General features: G+C 43.8%; 1 protein-coding gene across 6 annotated transcripts in view; it reads right to left on the reverse strand.

Moving 5' to 3' along the window:
- LOC144723004 (transcriptional enhancer factor TEF-1-like) overlaps positions 1-27,525 on the reverse strand; it is an 84,074-nt gene that overhangs the window by 19,127 nt on the left and 37,422 nt on the right. For 4 of the 6 annotated variants that reach the window (XM_078601494.1, XM_078601498.1, XM_078601497.1 and 1 more), the window contains exons 3-8: positions 18,443-18,507; positions 16,540-16,602; positions 11,472-11,609; positions 9,062-9,105; positions 7,690-7,745; positions 2,093-2,226 (exon numbers count right to left, since the gene is read on the reverse strand). In XM_078601494.1, the coding sequence (XP_078457620.1) occupies positions 2,093-2,226; positions 7,690-7,745; positions 9,062-9,105; positions 11,472-11,609; positions 16,540-16,602; positions 18,443-18,507 (500 nt within the window). Of the gene's footprint in view, positions 1-2,092; positions 2,227-7,689; positions 7,746-9,061; positions 9,106-11,471; positions 11,610-14,476; positions 16,011-16,378; positions 16,442-16,539; positions 16,603-18,442; positions 18,508-27,525 lie in introns of those variants that run through there. The other 2 variants (XM_078601499.1, XM_078601500.1) reach the window with 2 other exon arrangements.

The following is a 27,525-nucleotide window of genomic DNA, read 5'->3' on the forward strand; positions in this document are numbered from 1 at the left end:
GTAACAGTACAACATCAATGAACTCTTGCAAAGTATTCATTGCAGGATATAGACTTTCAGTCTTTGCGATTTCTAATGCAGAATTCACAAAAGGCTGAGTGAGCTGCATACATTCCAGCGAGAAAACATGAACTTTGGGTGACCTGTAGCAACAAGCTGCCAACTTTCCCGTTATTTCAAGCTTACGTGACTGCTGTAATGAAGCCCGTGGCATTCTCTTGTCAGGTTCTAAAGTTAGGTGATGAGACAGTGTATATTGAATGCCACCTAATAACAGCCGAAAGTTTTATTACTTTGTGAACAAGGATGCTCATTTTGTGTCGAGCTACTCGGCTAAGAGAGAGGCTGTTACGCAGAGTTCCAACTTTATTGATTCACTGTCTACAAAATGGAAATAACTTTAAGGTTGTTTGTTTAATGTGCCCAGACCTAACTCTGGAGGATTCAACTTTAAAGACCGAGCATCCTAAATAAACACGGTTATGTTTAGCAGTGTATTAGGCAGCGGCCACCTGCTCAGATGAATTGATTTGTCACCTTTTCCTACAGGGCATCTGGCTAAAGTTACAGATCTCGCAGCTTTGTGAAGGCCACTTAATACACACGGTACATGCTGGCCTGTGCCAAGCACATGACTGGAGCAGCTGTGATTTCTAAAGCTGCTTGCATTGCATTGGAAACTGTCAAAGGAGGAATGAATGTGCACGCATACATGTGTAAATATACACAGCATATACACATATGTTATCAAGTATTAGAATCCATCAAATAATGCCCTTTATACATCCATCAAAGACTCCCCCCCTGAGTCTTAAGACTCAGTTTCACGAGGGATTTGCTTTGGGGTTGTTTGAGCAATTCCTTTAACGCGTGGCTTGTGGGAGTAAACTAGAACACCCATAGAAAACACATGCTCACAAGAGCACAACACTGAAATTCTCCACACAGAGATTTTGCCGTAATGCTACCTTGCTGGGCAACTCGCAGCCAAAGCCTACATTAATTCCTGGTAATGCCAGCCGGTAGTATCCCCATCCAATTGCTAACATGACTCAACCCTGCTTAGCTATCGAGCTCTGATGAGGCCGGGCACATTCAGGGTGACTGTAATCATGGGCAATATCATTTGACCCTGTATTATAATAATTTGCAAGAGATGGGCACTTTTCTCCATTCAGGCAAAATCCCACATTGGAAAATTCACACCTAAATTCTAACAAAAAAAGCAAACCTTATGTATGTAGCTATGGTCATCCTGGCCTCTCTCACAACCACAAAAACAATGTCATATAAGTCAGTATACCAAAATTCAGAAAATTTCATCAAACCTCACAAGCTAAGCAAGGATGAGCCTGGATATGTCTAGATGAATGACCACCATGCATAATAAAGCAATTGCAGGTCTACAATGTAGTCAAGAGTGCAGCACAAAACAGTACTTGTTGGACTGTACACTTATGCTCCTCTCCTTCGTCGCCCACAATGACCATCGTGGAAAAGCATGGTCAAATGACCCCCGCAACCCACGATACATGGGGAGGCCCTCATCCAGCAGTGGATTGACAGAAAGGGCTGCACATGTACATGGTTAAATAAAGGACATAATTTAACCTATGCATCGTAGTATTTAGCCTTAACTGTGTGTGACCCATATGATAGAGGTAACCACAGCTTACATGCTGGTGCATGGAAAGGCCATGGCGCAACCCATCCCAAGTGGACCAGCGTCGCTCCTCTATCACGGAACATCCTGCACCATTGTGAGGATTTGGGGACTGGGAATTAGGGGGGGGGGTACGCATGTTGAACTTCTTTCGCACAAAAGGTACCCAACCGTGCTAATCGGAGGTGTGGGGGTGGAAGGACAAGAAACTAAACGCAAAAGCCAGAGCTAAAGAAATGAGTTTGTCAATCTGGATTATTTAAACGTGCAAAGCTCCAGTGGCTTCATAATATCGGAAGGAAGAGCGTTCCAGACGGCCGCGGAAGCGCATCTGAAAGCGCGCAATGCGGTGACCGTCTTTGTTCGATGGCCAGCCATCGCATCTGAGAGTGTGCGGTGGTGGTGATGGGTGGGAGGGAGGTCACTCACCGTGTCTGGGTCTCGCGCCTGCTCCAGGAAGGCGGAGAATTCCACGAGGCGGAGTTTTGACGTCCCGATGGCACGGCCTTGCCACGCGGGGCCCGCACCAGGAGGAGGGTTAAGACCGGCCGCGCTCTCGTATCCTGACAAAGACAGAGATCCACCGTGTGTGTGCGTGGTCTTGAACAGACTGTTGGGGACACAACGGTAACGCCGCTCGACTTTGGATTGCCTCGCGTCATCTCTTTTCTCACGTTGTTATAATCTTGCTCAAGACAAAACAAATACAATTATAAACTCTTTTCTATTGTACCATCAATGTGCTGTTTTTTTCTGGCCATTTGCCATTATTGGCCTTTGGACATGTGTTCTGCATCTGCAGTAAGGCTGGCACAGCCCACAAGGAGGTGGTGGAGTTAGCACCACAGCCAGCCAGTTGCCTTTGTCTCCCCAGTGATGATGTTCACACGTTATACCGGATACTCATATCAAGGCTGAGTTGACATAGGGGAGGTCCAGGACATCGTTTTTTGTGATGTGGAGACACAGAATGGAGTTCTGCATATGTATGTTTTCACCCAAAATGTTTCAAACAATGTAAGAGTTTGTATACATCATTGCTTTTTGCGTTGAAAAGGGCCCCATCGTTTAGATGGAGTGCTCTTTACAATAACATTTGACATCCCAGCTGAACTACAACCCAGAAATCTCATCCTTAAAGAGGACCAATAGGCTGAACTACAAATATAAATGCTTCTTTAAATGTATATATGGAGACAAATAACAAGAGTTATGCTTCTGTGTATATATCGACAGCTTACTAATCTTTACTAAGCAAAGAAATCAGTCAAAACTGACCAGAAAAATTACAGATCACATGCAAAACTATTCATTAAGATCACATACAACTGAATAGTGGTCAATGTAGAGACCACCAAACCACCGATTATGGATAGGATGGTTCTACCATTTACCAAATTCCATCAATCAGATTACAGAAAAGACAAATGAATATCCAATACCATTGTGCCTGGCTTTTGCAAGCTATGAGTGCATTGGGAAACTAATGCACTCATAAGAGCTCTCACATATTAGGCTTTCATAACAATGTTTAAAAAAATATCAAAATAATTTGAGCTTTTGGAACAAACAGCTGTATTGAGATGACATTAAGTATGTCATATACACATCAGCAAAGAGGTTGAAGCAAGGACAGCACTATCCCCAAGGTTATTTCGCAGCCACACGAGAAAATATTTTCGAAATAAAGGATTGGAGATAAATGGTGACAATATTAACCCTCTCAGAATTGCTGATGACATTTATAATAAAAACCAATGGGAATGTGGTAATTAACTACAGGAAATGATTGAAGAACTTAATTTTAAAAGTTTGATGATCAATTGTGCTATTTTCCACCATTCTAGCCTAACTATAAAAGTATTTGATTTTACATTGTCGACTCAGTCAAATTCATATATGCCTGTTACAAGTTAACGATTTCAAATGTCAGCATATTAGCATCATCATCATCCACGATTAATACACGATGTGTTAGTCTTTGGTTATTAACATATTCATACTCTTAGTTCTTTCGGTAAAGTCACGTAGGTAAAATTAATAAAAATAAAACAATAAAAATCACGACGTTTCGGAGGCAACACAAGCTTCCGTTTTCTGGAATCTGAATTTTACCTACGTGACTTTACCGAAAGAACTAAGAGTATGAATCCTTGCAGTCACGAAAGCTTCAAATCTGGAATTATTAACACATGTTCATCTTTGATTATTAATCAATGAAATCTCTTTTCAGCAGTTGCCCAATAAACTAATATTCGACATTGTTTTTTAAATTTCAGCATTTCTTACGTACGCAAAATAAACTGCTACGTGTAGAGAAAACCCACACGCGCAAGACGAAGATGGACAAGATAGCCTAAGTAACCTACCCTCAGTACTGCCTCCTACAAGCATCTGGCTGCATATGCCTATGGGCATCACACAAGCAATCTTTTCATTACACACCAACCATGTTTGGTTGCTTCATTACATACACACACCCACAACCTCAGGAGGTCAACGATGCATCGAATTAACACCGATCACCACGGATTAACGTCACCATTATCACCATCATTTGCCGTGAGCAATCCACTGCCAGATGAAGGCATCCCCAGATCATCACCGTCGCTCGGCAACAGGCGAGACAAAATGTGCTCATTCACTACACCGCTCTAACCAGCACAGTAGAGAATGCTCAAACAAGTTCCAAATAATCAACGGCACACCTACATCATTAATGCACGACCCCTTGCTGCTTATTATTTATACAAACACAGGGAGAGAGAACAAATACATGATTCTTGTTTTTTAAATCCCACAATGATGGCACTGACAACCAGCAAAAGGTGTTGTTTAAACACTGGCTTTATTCCAACGATTGCGGATGGGTGTTTGTAGTCTGCCTCATGATGTGAATCAGGGCTTAGCAGACTTATGTAAACACAATGCCAATTTCATTATCCTATTATTATATTTTGGTAATGGCAAAGGAGGTCTAATGATGTAGATGCTCACCCCGAGCCCTCATTACTTTGATAGTGCATTGTCTTTGAGCTGTACGCCTTTTGGCGTCCTCTGGTCGAGCACCAATTGGGTCGAGGCTCAAAAGAAAGCTGTCCCTGGTGTGGACCAATGAGTTTCAAGGACAATGCATATATTATCAGTGTATTTTTTTGTTGACATTTTGACTGCAAGTAATTGTGGTTAATGCAGACATGATTCCTCGTAAAAAGGTTTCAGTTTTTCTGCCAAAAAAAATGGGAAAAACCCTATTATTACAATGCCAATTACTGTACTTGGTGGACTATAGAGGTTTTTTTTAAAACAAATACATTGACAACAACAACATAACAGCATTATCTTCGATTTATAAGTAGTCGATGGAGTTTGTCCCACTTTGCTGTAAACCCAGCGCAAATATCTATGAAAAGCACATAAGCCCAATGGTCGCTCAAAGAGCTACACCTCAATGCTAAACGAAACAAATTATTTGGTGATACTGCATCGGCAGTGGTGCTCAAGCACAGTCAAAAAAATTAACTCAACAACACCGTCGGTGGCCTTAAAAAGATAAGAAAGAGAAGAAAGTGAATAGGTGAACGTTTCAGGAAACAGCCCTTCCTTCACGGCACATGGCGAGGCTGGAGGGGTAGACTCAATTCTGCAATGTTTCAATGTCATGCAAAGTGGCATGCCACGTGACAATCTGATTTTGGAAACGAAACAGGAGCCCATGCAATGGAATAATACCCATCTATAGTAAAGGCTCCAGTTGTATTTTTGGAACATCAGGTTATGTATTATACTATATAAAAGCAAGAAGGCTGGGGATTTTAATGTCGCAGTGACTAGTCTAAAGTAAGTCGTCTTGTTTTCTTAAAAACGATTAGATTTTTTTTCTATATAACTGGAATCAGCCAGGATCAACTCATCAATGTAATCATGTGGAAATGAACTGGGCAAGTGTTTTGAGTAATTCAAGTACACCTCAAGAATGCTTGCAACCGAAGGAGTGTGGAAGCGCAGGTTGAAAATATGTATTTACCACCGTAACTCATTCATAAGCAAAGCCTCTTGACTGAAGAATATATCCAACGTTCGTGAGAGAAAAAGAAGGGACCGTTCCAGAATTTCGATTTAAAGCTTTCGTGACTGCAGGGATTCATCTTCTTGGTTCTTTCGGTAAAGTCACGTAGAAGGGAAATAAGAAAATGAGAAGAAAAAAATATTATTTTATTATTTTTCTTCTTATTATTTTATTATTTCCCTTCTACGTGACTTTACCGAAAGAACCAAGAATACGTTCCAGAATTGTCAACGTGGTCATGTTTTCCATGATAAGACCATGTACGTTAATGACAGCGACAAGTTTAGTTTCAGCTTGTGTTTGGAGTCATTGTTGACGTTAAGCAGGACAAAAGGGGCATTTGAGATAGCGTCTGACTTTCACACTCTGTTTCTCGTCACACTGCAGAGGCATCTTCTCTCCCCAAATAGTGCCACTTCGGTACACACTCTAAAGCTCAACTGCTCAGGGGAGCCTTTCAGTGCGATTGGTAGCTTAGACTGATTAAATAATTGATTGCTAATGCCTGAGATGAAATGGACATTTGTGGTTCCACAGATGCACATAACTACACGGGCGGGGTTGTATTGTAGCGAGGTCTCCATTGTAAAAAAAAAATTAAATGGAATATGATAGAAACATGATATCCTGAATTATCAGAATCCATTTGAGTATTAAGGGTTTTTTGTTTTCTTTCACAGTGATACACCGTACTGATTGAACATAACCAATAGGTATGCAGTGGTGGACATACAGGAAAGCGTACAGTTGTTTTTGACATGAACACGGGTTGGAACTGAACCCCAAGCTTGGCAAGGCAGTCTTTGTAAATAAATGTTTTTTTAAACAAGTTTGTTAAAAGGAAGTAACCGGCTCTGTCGATTTCTCTGTAAGCCCTGCTGGACAGTTGAGCGCTGAGAGAAGGTTTACATTCGTCTGCTCAAGGTAAGACTCGCACTAAGCCTGAAGGCACTTTCAAAATACCAACCCAACTCGTGCAGTCACGCAACCTCTGAAGCTGTGCACACAAAAAAGCCAATAACCTGCCAAAACGCTATGACTAAGTGCAACAACATGCAAAAAAAACCCCATCTCATACACCAAAACATGACAAACTCGAATACATCAATATTTCTTTACTAAACTGAAACATTTATCAGACATATAAAAAACAAACTAGACAACGGTCCCATTTAAAGCTAGCCCTTATGAAACATTCGACCATATGAGTACTATGTATAGAAATAAAACCAATAAAAGCGTAGACATGTTCTGTCGAAAGACTCGTGTATGTTTCAAGTCGGTGCCTTTTATTCTCTTTATAGTCCATCAGATGCAAAGAATCAAACGTCTCTTTTTTCTCAAGGTGCACATTCCCTGGCAGCCACTCAAAACAATTGTAACGATCCAAACCTCTTGTGTGTGGGGGGGAGAAGTTTTAATGCCACAGAGACAGAGGTACAAGAAACAGTATTCCAGAATTATTAAAATTGTCCAATGTGTATGTTTTTAAGCATTGTATTCCAGAAATTCAAAGAAGTAATTGAATGCCATTTTTGTTCCCAAAATGCGCTTGAACCAAAGCCACATTGTGATGTCAAGTGCAACACTTATGCCGAGAAAAAAAAACGATTACCGGCCACGTGGCCCAGTGAACGAGACGCAAAAGGAGAGTTGTGAGTTCAAATCCTAGACGGGGATTGACTTGGGCCATCATCCCTCCCCCTCTGCGGTCGATAAAATGAATACCACTTTGTGGTGAAATCAACGGTGGTTGTCCCTTGTATAGATTTTCCCCCGCCATAGGAATGTGGAATTTCTGACACTGTCTCAAAGCTGTAAAAACAGGAGATGACCAGCGCATCAATGCTCATTTGAGCAGGAAGTAACTTTGGCTGTTGCCTGTATGACACCAACTGAGTCTACCCAGCCCGGATTTCAGCTCCCCCATGACAAACACGGCGCATGTGTAACACACCTGGAATGGCGGCGACTGCCTGCAGAGGATACGGCTGCTGCACGAAGGGCTTGATGCTGCAAAAGGCGATAAAAGTGCACAATTCATCTTCTTGGTTCTTTCGGTAAAGTCACGTAGAAGGGAAGTAATAAAATAATAAAAATAAAACATATTATGTTTTATTTTTATTATTTTAATAAAACATATTATGTTTTATTTTTATTATTTTATTACTTCCCTTCTACGTGACTTTACCGAAAGAACCAAGAAGATGAATCCCTGCAGTGCACAATTGTTTACAACAGTGCTTCAGTATTTCCACACATCGAAAAGGGCAAAAGGATATTTATATATATAAATATATACACACTGAAAATCCCCGAATTGCATAAGGTACCTTCGGGGCAAGTGCTGCTGGTGAGTAGCTATTAAGGCCTGGATTGGCACATTAGGAGAGTGGGGTGTGTCCGACACCACGCCCAGCCACCTTTGTCTCCCCAGTGTTGATGTTCACACACAGCAGCATCGAGTGCTCGTTTCAAGGCCATAATCGGTTCATGTATCTCACTCGCCACTGCTGTTAGCTGTGGCCAGGAACTTAACTTGGGCTGTTGGTTTTGTAGCGCGAAACATGAACCATTTCGTCATCGCTCCATGCTATATCTAAAAAAAAGACAATTATCCCCCGTATAGCCTTTAAAGACTGTTGGGGCAAGTGCTGTTAGCGAGCACCTATGAAAGCCGGCACGGCACTTGAGGGGGTGGGTGGCCAGCACCAGGCGCCCCCACGTAGTGCAGCGCGCTAACCGCTAGACTACCGCTCCCCATATATATACATACACACACTCGCATACAGTATACACAGACTTTGTAAAAGGTGTATGTGTATATAACGGCATGCTTGAATGCATCTTAGCCATGTGCTGAAAGCTGCATGACCTTATGCTCTTTTGGTTTTTCTTTGTTTGAATGGAATCTTGCTCTGATGCTAACCAATGACAAAAGAGCCAGCCTCGAATGGTACTGCAAGCAGTCGGAATTGTGCACGTCATCAACTCAAGACTTGTCAACAGATGTTGGGGCGAAACACACAAGTCCTACGATATTATACAATTTTGATAAAAGTTTAGCCTCTTAAACTCGCATCTACACTCCCCACCCACCCACCCCCTCAACATTTTAAATGGCAAACAAATCAAAGAATGACATTTATATACTTCTGACATTTTTGAAAATGTCAGCCCGAGCAGATTTTTTTTTACTGTCTTTTTTATTGTTATTTATAATTTAAACAGGTGGAGCGAGTTGTAACAAGCCTCGGGCACCCCTGATAAGTATCAAGTGACCAGAAAATCTGGCTTTTCGGCATTCAGAAGTGAGGATTATTACTTACTCTTGTGAGGAGCCCGGCTGCCCTGGCAGAGCACCTGGCCAGAACTACAAGAAGAGAGAGGAGGAGGAGGGGGGGGGGTTTCAGAGGCTTACGTTAATAACACCAACATCGGCAAAACAAAAAACACACAAAACAAGCGGTATGTACACCAAACGCAAGGGACGTTTGGGGCGTGCATACCTTTCTCATAACGCAAACGCTCAACTTGCCTCTTCACAGGTGCATTGGCGAACAGGTTTGATATTTTTAATGGGAATACAAACACCCCCCCCAGCCCCGTCCAACCAACCAATCAGGCTTTTAGAATAACAAGAGCAACTGCATCAGTAATTTCCATTATTTATCGTTTCGAAATACGTCATATGCCTTAGTGAAGCGTCATTGGTGTGGTGGTGGTTGTTTCTACTATTCTGTACGTTGCAGCAACTTTCAGGAGATCTCCATGATGTTTGTTTCTGGTCGACCCTCGTTGTATTTTGGAGAGATGAGTTTCAGATGTAAAAATACAAGTATTTTTGGAGTTTAGCACAATTTCAGACGTACGTATAACTTCTTTTGCACCGTACGTAGCCAGTCGTGCTATTCGGAGATCTCGTCAGATTTCTGGATTTTCTAGATAGTTTACATGAATGGAATAATTTAACGCCTCTCCACATCACCCAATGCCACGTGACACCACTTTTGGCGGGACAAACAGGGAGTGACAGTTTGCGATGTCATTTCCAATTACAAAAAAATCAGCCCGTTCATAAGAAATATCTTCCCATAATTTTCAGATTTTCCTAGATTAACCCAATCATCAGGAGCACATCTCTCGGAGAATGGCATGGCTCACATTCCATCTCTACCAACCAAACTGAAAAAATAAATTCCATATATCAAGGCCAGGGCCAACAAAAATAGTAAACTATAATCAATTTTTACTTTACCAGGTAAGGCCCACTGAGCTATATAGCTCTTTCTCAGAAGAGATCTGGCCACAAATGATAGCTCAACAAAGTGGCTTATCGCGTGGAAATTGATAGCAGCCAAATACTCTAAAAGCACGTTCCTAAATTCGGAGGGAAAAACCAGAGGACCCAGAGAAAAATCCAAGCGACCACGGGGAGAACATGCAAACTCCAAATAGAGGGTCGGGGGTTGAACCCACGACTTCCTGTATACCAGGAAAGGGAATGAACATCTAGCCACCAGCACTTACTGTAAACTGTACCAGCAAAGTACAGTTTATCTTTGTCATTTAAAAACAATATTTTTATTTCAAGTAATCAATGTTTGTTTTTCTCAACAACAAAATAAACTCCAGCAACACTGACAATTAAAGTATCACGTTCAACTGATGAGGAGCGTCTTTCATTGCTTATAACGAGTTTATTTTGAGTACTTGAAATAAATATCCCTTGTGGATTACATGATCATGAGTGGGTATTAACTTGCGTATGGCAACCCGCGTACAAATGTAACGCAATCTTGCTTTTGACACCGCGCAGTAACGCAACGTTGGTCACTGAAAAACGTGAATGTAACAAAGCCCGACAAAATATTTGTTGTAACTATTAAGTGATTGGCTTTAAAATTACTTACATTTCAATTTTTTATGTGCGGACCACGTTATTTGTTTTTATCAGAATTTGTATCGGTGCATATCTACTAAAGTGTATGTCTAAAACCTCCATAAATACGGCACATCTCACCTATCAGATTCAGCTTTAGCCCTCACCAGAATGTGAAATATGAATACATTTGGATGCAATATTTATGTTTAGACATGTAGCTTAATGCTTTTTCGTGTATATATGATTAAGATTTGAACAATATTTCAAATTTTAACTACATATGAGAGGTAGTGTTGCATTAATTTACATTGCTAACCTCCCAATACATGCATCAAATCGTCTAAGAATGTGCGTTTCTCTTATTAGTAAACGTTATATGAAATGGGTTTGTGACAGCACTAAGAGGCAGCTCCATCAATTCCCTAATCAAGCTGCTACCCTGAATAACAATCCATTGAATCACAGCAGGGGTGGGAGAATCATTACACAACTCGGATCTCACAAAAGCTTCGTAAACTTTACTACAATACAATTTGAATTTACAAAGCTGTCTTTCTATCATGCGGGGCGTGGTTTAGGGGCCGTTGTGGCGTGGTCGCCATCAGGAATGACCTGCAGGGCATGGGTTTTAACTTAAAGGACAGCCACGTCAACTTTACTCTAGAGACGAGTAGGGGGGGGGGGGGACGACCCTTAATTGAGAATTCAGAAAATTATGAGGCGAGCGGAGTTCTGTGTCGACGGCGCTGGGTGGCTTAAGGAGCGGCGAAGCTCATATGCAATTATTCCTCTGCGGGCACAAGGTAATTTTCGGCTCGTGGATAACGAATGTACGTGTGCCGAGTGTTTCTCACCCCGGTTGCTGTCGGGTAGGAAGGCTGCGGCAGAGCCGTGAGCCCCATCACCTTGTTGTGGATTGCGGTGGCTGACACGATCTGTGCCGATGACATGTTGGCAATGCTCTGCATCGCTTTTTCCTTCGTCGTCTGATCCTGGGAATGTCACAAACGCAGGCGTCACTCCACCGTGCCACCTTCAGCGCCTACCGCCGGATAAATTAAGCCTGACACAGGTGCAATGCATTTGGCTGGCTGGCTGGCTGACGGTCAGTTATAGCCTAGTCTCATTACGGCAAAAAACTGGTTGCTTTGTTTGGGTGCAACTTTTTGCAGTCTCTTTGCCATCTACAAAAAGCGCAGGTTTAAATTGGCGATGTCTAAGACTTGGGCACGACACCTTGGACCCGAGGCACGTGCTAGGGCCCACTTGTTGATAGGGTCACTTGTGTCAGCACCAATGTCTGTGAGCGTTCACAGCAGTGGGACGCCGATGGCAGTGGATCACACACAGACAAGCCCGGGCTTGTCACACAGCCGATTGTCAGGCCATTGTACAATGTTGTAATCCATTTCCCCACTATTAATAAAAAAACATGTAATACATAAATCAAGAGATATTCAAATTCCCTGCATTTCCTCGTATCATGCAAAATTCTCCCATTCCACTGCAGACAGTAAAATCCATTATATATCGTGAATGTGGAACAAATGTTGTTATTTATTTATTTAGCGGGGTGAAATCCCGATGTGCTGTAAAGCTCCAGAGTCGTGACATTTTAGGTTCGTAGGCCCGCTGCTTTAACGAGGCCTCCACTGTATGAGCACGGAACTGTTGATATGTTTACACTTCAGAGGAGGCACAAGGACGAAAAGACTATTGAGGGAAAGGCAGAGCAATAGGGGCAACATTTCTGAGATTGTGTTTTCATATTCAGAAAATGTATATCTGAAATTCAAACGACATCAGGATTTCAACTACACGTTTTTTTGTTTACCAGGTAAAGCCCACTGAGCTATGTAGCACTCTTTCAGATGCGACCTGGCTATCACAAATGATAGCTCAACAAAGTGGCTCACGTGGAAATGTTATAGCAGTCAAACTCTCAAAGATTTGGTGACGATCTTTTCAAGTGATAAAGTGACACTTAAGATCCTGTCGCTTGTGTAAACATTTTATAAACACTAAACCTTTTGTCCACATCTTACGTGGACTTTTATGCACACATGTACAGTACTCGTTAGGATGCATTTATTTAGTGAATAAACAGTTCTTATATCATGAAGTTAAACGAGGCAATGGACAAAGATAACACATTTTCATTGAACATTTTTGGTTACGTTAACAAACGGTGCATTCAAGAAAAAAACCACACACCACACGTGAGAAACATATTGACCAATCATAACTCTGACATCCAAAATTATTAAACGCATCACTTATCAGTTGTCATGGCAAACAAAAAAATGAATCAAAAAAATGAATCAAAACATTTGAAAAGTCATATCAGATAATAAGAAAAAAATAACAGCACAAAGCATGGATTACGCAACGACAACAACTTCCACCACAATCACAAACTGGCTCGTCTGCATTCACCTGCAGTCAGGGTCATTCTCACACTGTACATTTGGGCTCAAAACAGGGTCACCGGTTCACACTAAGTGCCAATTTGGCCATTCCCTCATTAGGTTAAACAGATTCAGTGGACCAGAAAGCCAGATAATGCCAATAGGATTAAATGCTTCTGTAAATCTGAAGGCTTGCCCCGGGCATTAGCAGGAATTACGTTAAACATTATTACATTTTACAGTCCAACAATTTTGATCAAGAAAAAAAAAACTGGGAGACAAGGCACGGCCTTAATTGTTTAACACAAAACAAGTTGTGCCACAAAGTGCCTGTGTGCTCGGAGGAGCGCCTTCTGAACTTTAACGGGCGGCACTGTCCCGGGGCCCTTAACAAACCTCCGTTTCAGAGGTTCCACGGGGCACAAAATCAGCATTCACGGGCGGCCACAAAATGATGGAAGCCACCGATTTCTCGCAGTTTGGTGCGAACTGCCACTAAGCAGCTAATATAGTGCGTGTGTGTGCCAGGCGAAGTGAGGGGGGGGTAGGAGGAGCGGCCCTCCTTACAGCCTGACGCTAAGAGGCACGGACAGGGCGGTTTGTGTAACCCCCCCCCCACCCACGGGAGGTCACTGGGGGGCAGTCACATGACATTAAGCGGCTTTAATCAGTAGGCAAAGGTCAGCGTGCCCGTTTGCACTGCCGCCTCCAACTTTGGTAGCGCTAACGGGGCACAAGCGTACGCACTTCATCTTGAACTACTTCGCGTAAAACATCTGCATCGTAACAACAATCGGCAACGGCAAGGAATATTAAAACATGACGGGCTGAAAGTGCAACAGGCAAAATGCAATAGAACCCACGTTAATATTGCCGTATTCGTAATTATACGTTGTGAAGTGTTGTCTTGGAATAGTTTGGCCCACTGGGAGACCTCCCCGCTCGGCACGGGGAGGTTCAGCCACGAGGCATTCAGGAATTCAAGAGGGGGGGGGGGCAATATGGTAATTTTCTACATGTGGTCAAGCTGGATCGCTGTGTTAAATAATTTAATAATGAGTGATTTGCCGAGTATAACCCAATTCTCACCGTCACCACGTGGTCAGCTTGTTAACAGGTTTTCACGACCCAAAGCAAGGCTACTGGAATACAAACCGGCATTCTCTGCCTTCCTGTAATCTCATTTTCACTCGCGTGTATTTTGGCGGCATACGTGTGCGTGCAGCACAAAACCCGCGCGAGGGCAGTTTATTTACTTTGCTATTGCCACGTCACCGTTCAAGAATTTGGGTTGAAATGCCATCCAAGTGACGCGCTTGGCTGTACGTGTGTGGGTTGGAGTTTTTTTTTAATCGTCAAAGCTGGCACAACATTTCACGAGGGTTCCACCACAATGCATTATTGCACAATGGCATTAGCGAGATGTTGGGCATGGCGATACATAAACTTACCATGTTCATTCCCTGGGCACAACAACAGAAGACGTGTTAATGTATCCATCCAGAAGAAGTGAAAAAAAAGAGGAGGATAAAGCCTTTTTATTTCCATCCCTTCACTTACAAAACAATTTCCTGCTACAGGCAAACATTTAGCGACTGCAATTCACAATTAATACTAATAATGAGAAGATGCAAAATACCCATTGTTGTGATAACCAAGAGGAATAAATTAGCTTAGAATATGCGTAATCATTGCTCAATTGCAGGCATGCAGTAGGCTTTTGTCTCGACAACATTGTACATTTAAGAAAACTGAAATGGCTGCTCTTGTTTTAAATACAGCATTGTGTTCACAAGACTGGAGATCTCAGCTTCGTGGGATTATTTTCCCCTAATTAAATATATCACGACTTGATTATCGGTAAGCATGCATAACATTTGAAAAGAAACATAAAAAAAGATCATAAGACAAACAGCAATTATTATACGATAAAAGTTATATGTGTACGTTTGAAATGTTTTAGGAGGCAAAAAAGACGATTTTTTTTTTACTTTATAACTGTACAAGATTGACAAAAAAATGTGTTTTTAGAGTTTAGAAATTGAAAGGAATGAGGATGGTGTCACGGTAAGAGTGAGCTAAGAGTGAGCGGTAAATAGGTCAATTGAAGCTGTTGGTTAATGAAACAGCCAAAGGAAGATTTTAAAAGCCTGCTGCACATACTAGCAGCCAATCAGCCAATCACCCAATGCATGCCATAGCGACCAGCAACTGATTGAATTTAATAAACAAAACATTACCTAGAGCTGCAACAATCACCGTCTTGACTCATTACCAAAGTTATCACTTATCCGCTTTGAATAGTATTGCATCTCCGTGGGATGGTTTTCGTCTCGTACTTACAATCAACCAAATAATATTTGTTTTCAATATTATTACGTTCAAGAAATGTTTTGTAAGTGATCGACAAACCAGTGTCATTTCCTCCCCCTCCCACCCCCTTTTGTTTCGGGAAAGAAATGCAAGACTCCAAAAAAAAGTTGTGTGGGAATGCCCTCGTTTCACGAGGTAAACCATCTCTCTGCGTGGAAGGATCTGACGAGTTTGCTGCTCTCTCTCCCTCCCTCTCTATCTATTTCGCCTCTACAGGGTTAATCAAACAAGCGGCCAAGTCTGCGTTGTTTAGTCTGTAGCCTGAACATGCAAAGCAAATTCATGCCAAAGAAACAGAAGCAGAGATGAACCTCGTGTCTAGCAAAAAGTCTTTGTATCGTGAAAAAATGTCCAGTGAACACTTGGAATTTAGAAGAACACGTTTAAAGCAAATCGCTAAAATAAAAGTTATTATTGCCATATGCTTTTTCATATACATGCATACAATAAACTTGCTTTATGAGCCACAGAACAAAACGGATTGCGTGAGGACCTTCACCAATGTCGGTGAATTAGACGCCGTTTGCACGCCGCTGCCATCAGAGAACAATATAACAGCCCACGCGTACAGATATTACCAACACACACGGGGCTTTACATTAACCAAACGTCCGTGGGCATCAGCTAATAGCGCTGACGTTAAGGAAACAGAAAATCAGTCTCGTGGTAGGAACAGACACACACAACGCGCCTCGCCCCTCCCCCCCTGCTTGGGAAAGGAATGCACCATGTGTTTTTGTTCCAGTTGTTTTGTTTACAGGTTGCCCTCCCGGGTGCAGGTTGTCCTGCAAGGTGTCCAATCTCGCGAGCCAGGCCATAAGAAACTTGCAACCCCTGAGCAGAAGCCCTGCGCCATGCAGCGAGCAGGTGAAGCCAGGCGCAGTTCCAGGGAGAGGTCGGGGACGGGGCAAGGGTAGGGGGGCAAGGAAGTGGCGGAGGAGGGTAGAGGGAAATCCCGAGCAGCCACCAGCAGCGCATACCTTCAGCTTGGCCTGAAACTCGCGAGATTTCCGCCGGGCCAGAACCTGTATGTGACTAGACACCTGCCGGAGAGATGGAGGGAGAGCAGGAAAGAGACAGGACCCTGGAGGTGAGTGCAACCCTGGAATTGCTTAGTGCCGAAAAGACCGAACGCACGTACCTTGATGGAAGTCTGAAACTCGCGCATTTTCTTCCTGGCTAACACTTGTATGTGACTAGATACCTGCAGTGGTAACATGGTGAAAAACAAAGAAACATCCAGCATTTTCTGTCACACACACATGCTCGCGCAGGGCTACATTTCAGGCCTGCCAAAGGGCGAGGTTATTGAACTTTAAAAACAAGTGCACAGATATATTAATTAATTAATTAATTAAGAAAAACACAAACATTGTTATTCACGGGCAAATATAAAACTAGATCTTTATGGCACGTCAGATTTATTAAGCACCACGGTTGAGTTAGGGCAGGGGTCGGCAACCAAAATAACAAGAAGAGCCATTTCTTTCCAATTCGGTACAAAATTCAGTATTTCAAGAGCCGCAATGCATCTGAGTACATACTGTACATACGTACATATTGTCAAGAAGCAGCCCGTAAAGAGCCGCATGCGGCTCCGGAGCCGTAGGTTGCCGACCCCTGAGTTAGGGGCATTTATCCAAAACATAAAGTAAGCAAAATGGCACGTCATGATACAGTCGCTCTCAGCCACGTCCTTAAGTCGTGGGAAGAAATGACATATGCTTTGAGTGTGCTCAAGCTTAAAAAAATATATATGATAAAAAAATGCAATGCAACACCATCAATTTGGAATTCAGCCATTTATCATTTCATTTATCTGTAGAAAGAACAATGCTACCAAATTACATTCTCGATTTGGAACTTTTAATTTGCAGGATCGATCGTTTGAAGGTAAAATGGCCCTTTCAGTCAACTGTTGTGTCCTATGGAATTCTACAAAACAAAAAGCATGACATTTCTAGCAAAAGCATTCATTACAGAGTTTGTTTTTCATCATACTTGAAAAGTCTAATAAGGTGTTGTGTTTATATTCTTTGGGTTTTTCGATAAAGTCACATAGATAGAAAAAATAATAACAATAAAATAATAAAAATGAAAATAAAGTGAATAAAAAACAATAAAAATATCACGACGTTTCGCTCGCAACACAAGCAATCGTCATCTACGTGGCTTTACTGAAAGACCCAAAGAATATGAATTCCTGCAGTCACGAAAGCTTTAAGTCAAGATTTAATGTGTTATGTTGTTCACTATCCCACCGATTAAACTGCAATTCAACGAGGCTTTAATGAACTGAAAACAAAGGCACAAATAAAGGGAAGCCTTCACATCGAAGCAAAAAATTGAAAAAGTGGCATGTCAGGGTACAACAATTCTCATATATAAAGGCAGCGTGGAGGAGTGGAGTGGTTAGTGCGCTCGCCGTGATATCAACCCGACAACTGACTTCGACTTCCAGCCACAGCTAAAACCACTGGCATGTAAGATTCCAACCAACCTGCACTGACCAGCGTGGCGAAATACGGTCGAACAACCCACACAGCGTGGGGAAGTCATTATCCAGCAGTCGACTGATGTAGGGTTGTATATCACTTTGCATAAGAGTGATCACCTCACCCAGAACGCACCGGTCTCAGCAGGGTTGAGCCTGGATAGTGCTTGGATGGGTGAACACTCTTCATAAAAAAACATGTTTATCCGGGCCACTTCAGGGCTAGCGCAGGGCGGTGCAGCAAAACCCATTGTTGCACTATATCTCTATGTGCCCCACTTTCACCAACCCACACTGACCAGGGTGGTGACATATGGTCAAATAAACACTCCCCAAATGTGCACGTTGAGGGGATGCCTTTAACTGGCGGTGGGCTGAAAGTGGGCTCTAATGGTATCTGTATACATTCGGTGATATCCCAATCACTCGTGGCTATTTGGCATGCAGCTTTCACATATTGTCACGGTGGCCAAACCTGACACTGGATCAAGGCACAATGGCTCATTTCCAACTTTGCGCCAAAAAGCTGCTGGTCCCTAACCCAACATACCTGTTTCCTGGTACGAGTCTTTCCCGTGCGCAACTTAATGTAGCGTGCAATCAATTCATTCCGCCCTGCAAGACAAAAAAAAACGACGACAAATGCGTGAGCCACCATAATCACGAGAGAACAAGTTGCTCCATTTCTGTAACATTTCGATTTAAAAACAGAAACCGCCCCCCTCTGCCTCTGTCCTCGTTCACCCGGCAGAATGAATGAGCACTCTGTAATTAGTCGATCGTAGGATCGCGTGTGGTGGTGGTGGTATAAAGTGTCAATGGTCCCATAACCCCTTTTTCCAAGACCTCTGGGTCAGCGTGGAAGAGTCGAACCAAACAACCCTCCCCTCCAGAGGGGCCTCTCTAAAGCTGTCTCCAGTGGAGGCCTTTCTGTCAGTAGTAGCGTGACCAAGCGATAACAGGGCTGCTGCGCCTTTCTTTTCAACTTTTGTCTTTTGGTTTTCTGCGGGAGACTGAAATACTTGATTAAGAATCAGTTCCTGGATCCAGTGGCGACTACAACAAATATTGTGTTTTATCATGGCAGGTGTGGCAAGGTTTTGCTGTAAATTTGGAATTCATCTCTTTGCCAAGGGTACCATATTGGTAACGTCACTCGGGTTATACCGCGTGTGGTCCCACAGTAACATCCGAAGACATTCAGATACCTGAAGAATCTCCCAGGGCACGGAGCGAAACGTCAAGACATCGTGCCAAAGGACGCACGGTACCAGCTCAAAAACACATTGGAAGCTACACAGCACATCCGCGAAAGCCTACACAGTCGTGTGTGTCAATAACGTGCCAAATACATGCAAGCACGTATAATAATGCCATGATTAATCATGGGTCTCAGGATACATTCGACAGCTCAGTTACTGTGAATTAGATTCTACGTTAAGACCGTACATATGCACCACTCGTAATGACACAACAGCAAGTTAACCACTACACAACTATTGCACGAAGCTAAGCAACGTGGACATTGCCATGAACCCTTTTTAAAATTACGACAATGAAAAAGAAAACACCTCCACAATGTTGGTCATACGTTTGATCAAATGCTATATTTCAATTTCAGAGCGACCTTGATATGACAATGAATAATATATGCAGGTCTACGACACAGTAATGCGCTGGAAATATAAAACCTCTCAAATTAATGCTTTACATACCCTATTCACAAAAAAGAACGGGGCTAATGCTTTATTTCATAACGGTGTTCTGTCAGCATTTTGCAAGTCAGTTATATTTAATGACGCTTATTATAGCCGAATGCTGCCATGGTGTAGCGGTTTGCACGCTGGATTTGCAGTCCAGAGTTTTCCCAGTTCGATCGATCTCTGAGCGCAGCAAGTTAAAACAATGGTGGCAGTTTATTAAATACAGGCAGTCCTCTACTTACGATGGAGATGCGTTACGACGACCGCATCGTAAGTCAAAAATATCGTAAGTCCAAGATGGCCTAGCCTACCCAGGAGTCTTAAAGAATGGTGATAATTTAGCAAAACAGAGCAATTTACAGTACCGTACTGTATAAACGATATACTGTATGTATTTATTAATTACAATACTGTATTGCACAGTAAAATGTAAAGTAAAAAAAATAAGGTCAATTCTTAGCCTACCTATATGAACTGCAATTTAATAGAAAGTTTTTTCAGGAAACAATCCTATCTGCTATAAAAACTTTTAACATGCATTGAACTTATCGTATCGTGGTAACCCTAAAATGAAATCGCTAAAGCTACGTATCATACATGCATTGAGCGTATCGTAACGTATCATATTGTGATGTACTCACCGAGATTCGTACGCTGCTGCGTTTGCCTGCCGCGCGAAATTTAAAATATTTAACAATTTTGTCGTATCGCTATCGCCATCGTAAGATCGAAATATCGTAAGTCAGACCATCGTAACTCTGAGACTACCTGTACCCCCCCCACCACAACACCACCTCTGCCCACCCAGCAGCAGACATGGCTACATCAGAGTTAGTCAATCGGCAGATCGTGTGTGGTGGGGGGTATGGTGTGGGTACTCCCATCCCTTCCGATGCATTTGGATAGCGTGGAAGAGTAGACCAATGACCCCCGATTGGGGGGGGGCCTCTCTAGAGCTCCCTCTAGTGGAGGCCCTTTCGCCAGCAGTGGAGTGAGCAAGCAATTTCAGGGCTGCACCTTTACCTTTTGACCGTATTATATCCCAAAACCAAGGAACACGTTTGCATTTGACGATAAATATTTTCGACTCTCCGTAAACATTTCCAAAACGGTACGGACGTGAATGCGGATCCTCAAAATTGCTCCAGTCTTCTGTCATTTCAAAGTAAGTTACTTGTAAAAAAAAAAACACACGGGAGCTTGCATCAAATGGCACTCTCTATCTTGACAGGTGGGCAGTTTTTATTGGAATTATCGTGCCTTTTTTATCCTGACAAATCCCAGAGCAGCAATTTGCCGGCCCTTATCTGAAAGCTCAAGCAAGAGACAGCCATGGCAACCCTTGTGCTAAAAAAAATTGTTCTGGAAGCAATCAGACCGTTATTAAATATATAAAAAGCAACAACGGCAAAAAGAAAAGCCCAACTCGATCAACATTAAGAAAGCGCGCGGCCGATTTAATTCCACAATTGTGCCGGTTGCCTCGCTGAGGACACCCATACAAGGAACTCACTCAGCTGGGTTAAAGTAAGCTGTACACAGTGTTGGTGTGTGTGCACAGCAGACGTATCCATTGAACCCAGTGAGAAAATTAAAGTTGGCACACTTACCGTGCTATACGTTTTGTCCCCGGGACATCTGGCACCTGCCATATTTTAATAGATTATTTAAACAAAGGCACACACCACCGCTACACAATGAACTTCTGTCACTCGCACAGTACTATAGATTTCGGTCCCGGTTTGATATTTGGTGCCTGAAGTATGAAACTATACATTTTACATTGTAAATATTAGGAGTAAAATACAGCCTATCATTTTACTGAGCCAATCCACTGTCGAATCGGCCACGTGGCTTGTGTAACCATACTTCACTCTGCTGGTCAGTGCGGGTTGGTAAATGCAGGGGGGCCAGGACCGGTTGAGATATCAAATCGCCACCAGTGTAAGCCATGGCCAGGATTTGAACTCGGCTAGCTGGGTTCATGGTTCGGAAAGCTAACCAGCTACCCGAATGCTTCATCAATTCGCATTCTAAACATGCGAGCGTGTTGTATTTGCCTTGCAACGGCATAGAGTTTCAGCAGGTAACCTTGAGGCATAACTTATAGAACTTACAGAGAAAGGGCGCTTTCAGTGAGCGCGAGCAAACAACACGGACCACTTTGAAGCTGAAAATGATTCCTTCGGCACACACACACGTGCCTGCCATGATACAGGTGCAAAAAGTCGCCATGGCTACAAGTTTCCTGTGGACTACAATTAGATGTGTGAAAGGCAAGGATCTCGGTCACTTAGAGGCGCTTTGCTACAGCCCGCATCAATCATCACTCTGCCACCACGAGTTTATTACATTTCTCTGAAGCTAACCCTCGGCGATCGATATCGCAATTCCCTTCCCATGGTCTCGGGATGTCGTCTATCGCTTGGCTTGGCCAACGAGACAGATGGGAGGGGAAAGGGAGACAATAATGAGCCCTTTCAGACAAAAGAAGCGTAACGGGGAAAAATGAAGGGAATCCTGCTGTACTAGTAAAAAAAAGCTATGAAGGACATCCATAACTCTCAAGTCGGACTGGATAGTTGTAAGAGGGGTGGGTGACCAAATATACAAAAAAAAAGAATGGATATAAAATCACGTAGCTAAAAATGACATTGCGCTTTAATAAACGCACGCGTACTTTTAAATTTCAGGGCATGGCGTTCCATTAAACTGGGGGGCAGCATTAGCCCAGTGGTTAGCTAAGAATCCGCTAACCCCAATTTGTTTCCTGGCCACGGCTAACGTCGTACACATACCCCGACCTGCATTGCCCAGCGCGGTGATGTATGGACAAACAACCCCGATTATCACCCACGGCATGGTGAGGGCTTTAATCCAGCATTGGATTGACCCAAGGCCGATTAAATCATTAAAGGCCGATTTGTGTCCGACTGCCGCTGCACACCATCGATGACTGGTCAGATGGGGATGGTTTAGTTTTATTTGTATGTGTTTGGACGATTTGTTTATCTATCTTGTACTCTGCACGCCGATCGTGTTTTTGTATTGTTTGTTGTTGTAAAGTTCTTATCAGCCCTGACTGGACATTTGTGAAAAAAGAGCATTATAGCGCATCGGATTCCTCCAGTATAAATAAACATTCTGATTCTGAAAATACAGTCTGGTAGCAGTGTGTAGGAAAGTGCATCCCCGCCGGGACTGTGATTTTCAGAAGTAGCTCTGTGAAAGTCTCTTGGGTAGCCAATCTCCGACACGTGGGGGTCCGCGCTGCTCCATGATATTCCCGAATGTATTTGTTGTCTCCCGACGCGGATGCCAATACGCGGGCCGGAAATGTAATCAGGAACAGGACCAAAAAAATACATATCACAATTTGACTTGAGGTCTTGCAATCCCAACGGATGGTTCTACTTGTGTTTATGTTCAGGTATTGGCCCATTCATGCACATTTGCCAACGAAAAAAAATATTCAGATTCTGAGACCAAGTGAAAACGGACAGTTCTGCAAATCCGTGCTCACGCCAATGCTGACAGAAGAGAAGGGCCTCCGATTGGACGGTGGCAGTGAGCTCTTCGAAGATAATATTTTGGCCGACCCCTCCACGCTGGCCACACACCATTGGAAGAAGTGCGAGCTACGGTAACTTCACTCCGCCACTATTTACAATTTTTTTTTTACCAGGGTAAGGCCCAATTGAGCTGTATAGGTCTTTTTTCAGGAGCGACCTGGCCACAAATGATAATATCCACAAAGTGGCTGATCATGTGGAAATTTATAGCAGCCGAAATGTTTCTAAAATGTGGAGGGAAAAACCGGAGGGCCCGGAGAAAAATCCACACAACCACGGGTTGAACATGCAAACTCCAAATATACAGCAGCAGGCATCAGGGTGGGGATCAAACCCACGTCCTCCTGTATACCAGGCGAGGTTTGTTAACAACTCGCAACCGTGGCTCACCACAAGTGACCCCGCCGATCTGCTACAAGCTGTGGGTTGCACCCGTTCAAACTGCCGTGTTGGACAGAGGAGCAAGGGGAGAGCCTAAGAAATGTGCGTCATTGCTTTAACCTCCTGCATCACAAGATCGAACCAAAACGAACTGGTTGCCCTCCGGATTGTGAGTCCGACGCACTAACCCTTCCACCCACGGCAGCATCCCCACGCGACCGACAAGCGCGCTGGCTATTAATACAGCGCCTGCTAGTTATTAAAAAAAAACCCTCCTTGTGTAGGGACGACACTGGGTTGGAGGGCGGGCGGGCAGGCTAGCGATGGATGGATGGCGTGTCCAGCGCAAGCTCTTGGCATGCGCCGGCGTGCCATTCCTGGCCGATGATCCGCGCGTCTAAAATACGAGAGCACGGACCCGGCTGGCGTGCACGCTGCAGGATCGGAGTGCCGCGCATTCCACGCCCAAACGGGATGCGGCAGCGGCACAGGCAGCGGCAGCAGCAGCAACAACCGCTTGGGTCATCCCCCGATTCAGGCCATTACCACACACCCACGTGCGCCTGCTCCCCTTTTGGAAGAGGGGGGAGCGCGGGGAAAGGCGGCCGGGCAGACAGGGATACACGCTGGGGCAGGAGCTAAACATGTTTTTGTGTTGGTGTCCTCTCGCTTAAAGCCGCTTCTGTGCGTGCGGATAGAAGTCTAAAATACTAAATATGTATCGGGTAGATATGGGCCCGATGCAAAAAACCTTGGCGCACCTCCGCAGCAATCCGTGTGGTTTACATGCAATGGACGAAGATACAGTGCAGCGGTGTTTATTTGAACAATTTCTTGGTAACTAAATACTGTAGCAGCGTTAAAAACTACGCGCCCGTGATCACATCGCACTGATGCAGTTTAACATTTAAAGCATTACATAAATGCTATCAGATTACCACAGGCAACGATTTGAAGAAGAAATCAAACTGGTTTGTGCCCATCACTTGCCAAATCTGTTATGTCTAATGCTCAGACGTTACCATGGCGTTACCGACGTGTACACACATACGAACGCACGTGCATGACATTACAAGGAAATTGCCAGCAATGCTGTAATAAAAAATAACAATTAACATTCAATGTGTTACTCGAAGATTATGTAAAGCAACCCCGTTCCCATCCACGCCACGCGCAACGCAAAAAATCTCGGGGCGGAACAGTTGTGCAATAAACGCTGCTGCGGCAAGCTGCTTGTTGAATGAACAAAGGCCTTCCCCCTGCTTACCACCTGGCTTAAACTTGTTTTTCTCTCCCCTCTTTCCCCCCTCCCTTGCAAGCAAAACCACCAAACTCCCAACTCTTATCCTCCTCCCCACCACCACCACCCCACCCTCCCAATTCTGGCCCCACAGATACAGCAGCCCTGAGCTACACCCCCCCCACTGCCCAACCCCTTCCCAAACCCTTGGTTATTTGGCAGGATCAGAATTTGCCAGCACGTTAAACATTAACCCTGCTGGCTAAGACAGCCAGCCAGCCAGCTGTCACACAGATCAGCCGACGGACGGACCTGGCAGAAACACCCACGTGATTTCATCACTTCCTTGTGTGTGCTCCCCCCCCGACACTTTGGCCACGGGGAGGGCTTGTGTTGGGTGCGGGAGGTGGCGAGTTGGGGCCGGGCGGGCAGGGTGGTGGAGAGTGGCGCGATTTTGGGTGTTGGCAGCGTGGGCGAAAACAAATAAATTACTTGTTACAGCCCTTCATCAAGTTGCTCTTGATTAAGTGCTGTAACAGCAGCAGCAACAACAACAACAACCACCACCACAAAGGGAACTTGCTGATATTAAAATAATAAGAAATTACAATCAAAGGATGATTAAAGTCGAAAATGTTGGCAAATGTCCCCGCGCGGAAATAGAGCGTTTGCCGAATTGTCATGTGTTTTTCTTCAGCCCACTCGGGATTGCTTTTCATTACGGAGCGGAACTGTAACCCAACTTGACCGTAAAAAAAAAGGCGCATTTTTTTTTGGGGTCTTTGTTTCTCGACGTTTCGGGTTTTTGGCCAGCAAGCTTAGATTTCACCCACGTTACATACGAGAATCGAAGTGGTTTTCTTGTCACACGAGCACTGAAGTGGTTTGCTACAAACTCCCGTCCGACGGTGGAAATTCCCCACTTCTGTGGCCTGGGCGAGGCCTCTCCACGGGGCGACAACCACTGCTGCCTTCCCCGCAGAGTGGTATTCACTTTAGCGGCCCAGGAGAAATGATGGGATGAGTCAACCTTTCAACTGGGATTAGAACTCGTAACCTTCCACTTGCTCGCCGCTCGCTCTACTGCCGAGCCACCTGGTTCCGTTTAGCATACCAGCCAGTAAATTCTCCATTATAGATGCTGTACGCATACAGTATCGTGATAACATGAAGCACTGTCCCGCATGATGTGCTATAAATTATTTTCACAAAATCCGAAAATTTCAATAAGGAACAACACTCAATTTCATACCACAATAACCCGCGCGTCAGCTACAAATAAGCGTCAGATTGCAGGCGGCCATCTGCTAATTGGCCCGCGTGTTAAAATTGAGGCCTGCCGTTTATTCCTTATGCGGGGGGGCTATCTGAGCCTAGCAACGACACAAGGAAACAACTGTGGCTGGGAATCATGTGACCTGGTCTGAACAAACAACGCTTTGACTGGCGGAGTCTCTGCCAAGCCATGAAGAGAAGGGCGAGGTAGTAGCCTCCACCGGGGCAAAATCCAGCGCCTGTTTCTCCTTCCCGTCGCAGGAAACGCGGTGCGCAGGTCCACGACTATCCGCATTGCATGCGCAAGCGGTTTGCTAAGTGCCCGCACTATGTTTCTGTTATTTTTTGTTTTGCCACAATGCAAACTTGGTGGGTTGTGTTGCAAGCCTCTCTCTCTCTGCGCTTTACAGTGCAAAGCTGGCTAAACCCGTCACCCACATGGAATTTAAAAAATGGACGGCATTCAAAGTCAACATTTAAAAAAAAAGTTGCTTACCCAAAGTGTCACATGCCGAGAGGTCATTTTTGTGCGCCGTGTGACAATAATCCACGGGGCAGCAAGCTTTGGTGATTTCAAGAGATTGACACACTGCTACATTGCACTGTTCGCTGTACGGTAATTTATTTGGCTAACTCTCGCCGGTCGTGTATAGGGGACCTACGTCCAAATTACACACGAGTCGTGCAGCCTAACACATCGTATTCTTCACATATTAACACAATAATTGCAAAAAATTAACCCATAAAAACAAAGTTTTTCACTATAAATCCTTTATATGCGTGGCATCGGTTTTATTTTATTGTTCATTTCTATTTTTCTTGAGTAAGAGTTTCATTTTTATCACATTGGTATTTTAAATTAAATATGAATTTTTTTTTTTCCTAAAAATGGAAAATTTTGGGAAAAAATTTTCACGAGAATAAATTGTCACGCACAACGAGTCTGTGTGCAAAATGTCAGCTCGATTAGATCACGGGAAGTGGGTTAAAAAACGACCGAAAGATTTGCACGGTCGTAAGCGCGCAAGCAAGCAAGCAAGTGAACTTAATATAAAGGATTTAAAAAAGTTAAAGACACGGCTACAAATGTGGCCCGGGCATTGCAGTAACTTTCGTACGAGACCGCGTGCAGAAAATTCGGGAAGTTCTCAAAAAAGCATTTTTGTTCGAGGGTAATCACCGATCCTCCTGCCGCCTCGACTTGCCGACGATGTAGAATGGGAATGTGACAGCAAATGAAAATCACCAATTCAAATTGTTATTTTGTTATGGTGACTGACATAAGCACGCCCGCTGAAAATTCCTTGATAACATTGTCCCCGCCACACATGTAATTATTTCGGTGGAGACATTCCGAATGCGTGTCGTGTGCGCCCATTTGTAATCGGGTGCCCCCGTAGGGACCAAATGAAAAACAATAACGGAGGGCAGCGCTGCAAAGCACCTTTTCAAAGAAACACAT

Source organism: Lampetra planeri, chromosome 16 (assembly GCF_965212315.1).
Source record: "Lampetra planeri chromosome 16, kcLamPlan1.2.h2, whole genome shotgun sequence".
Lineage (NCBI taxonomy): Eukaryota > Metazoa > Chordata > Hyperoartia > Petromyzontiformes > Petromyzontidae > Lampetra > Lampetra planeri.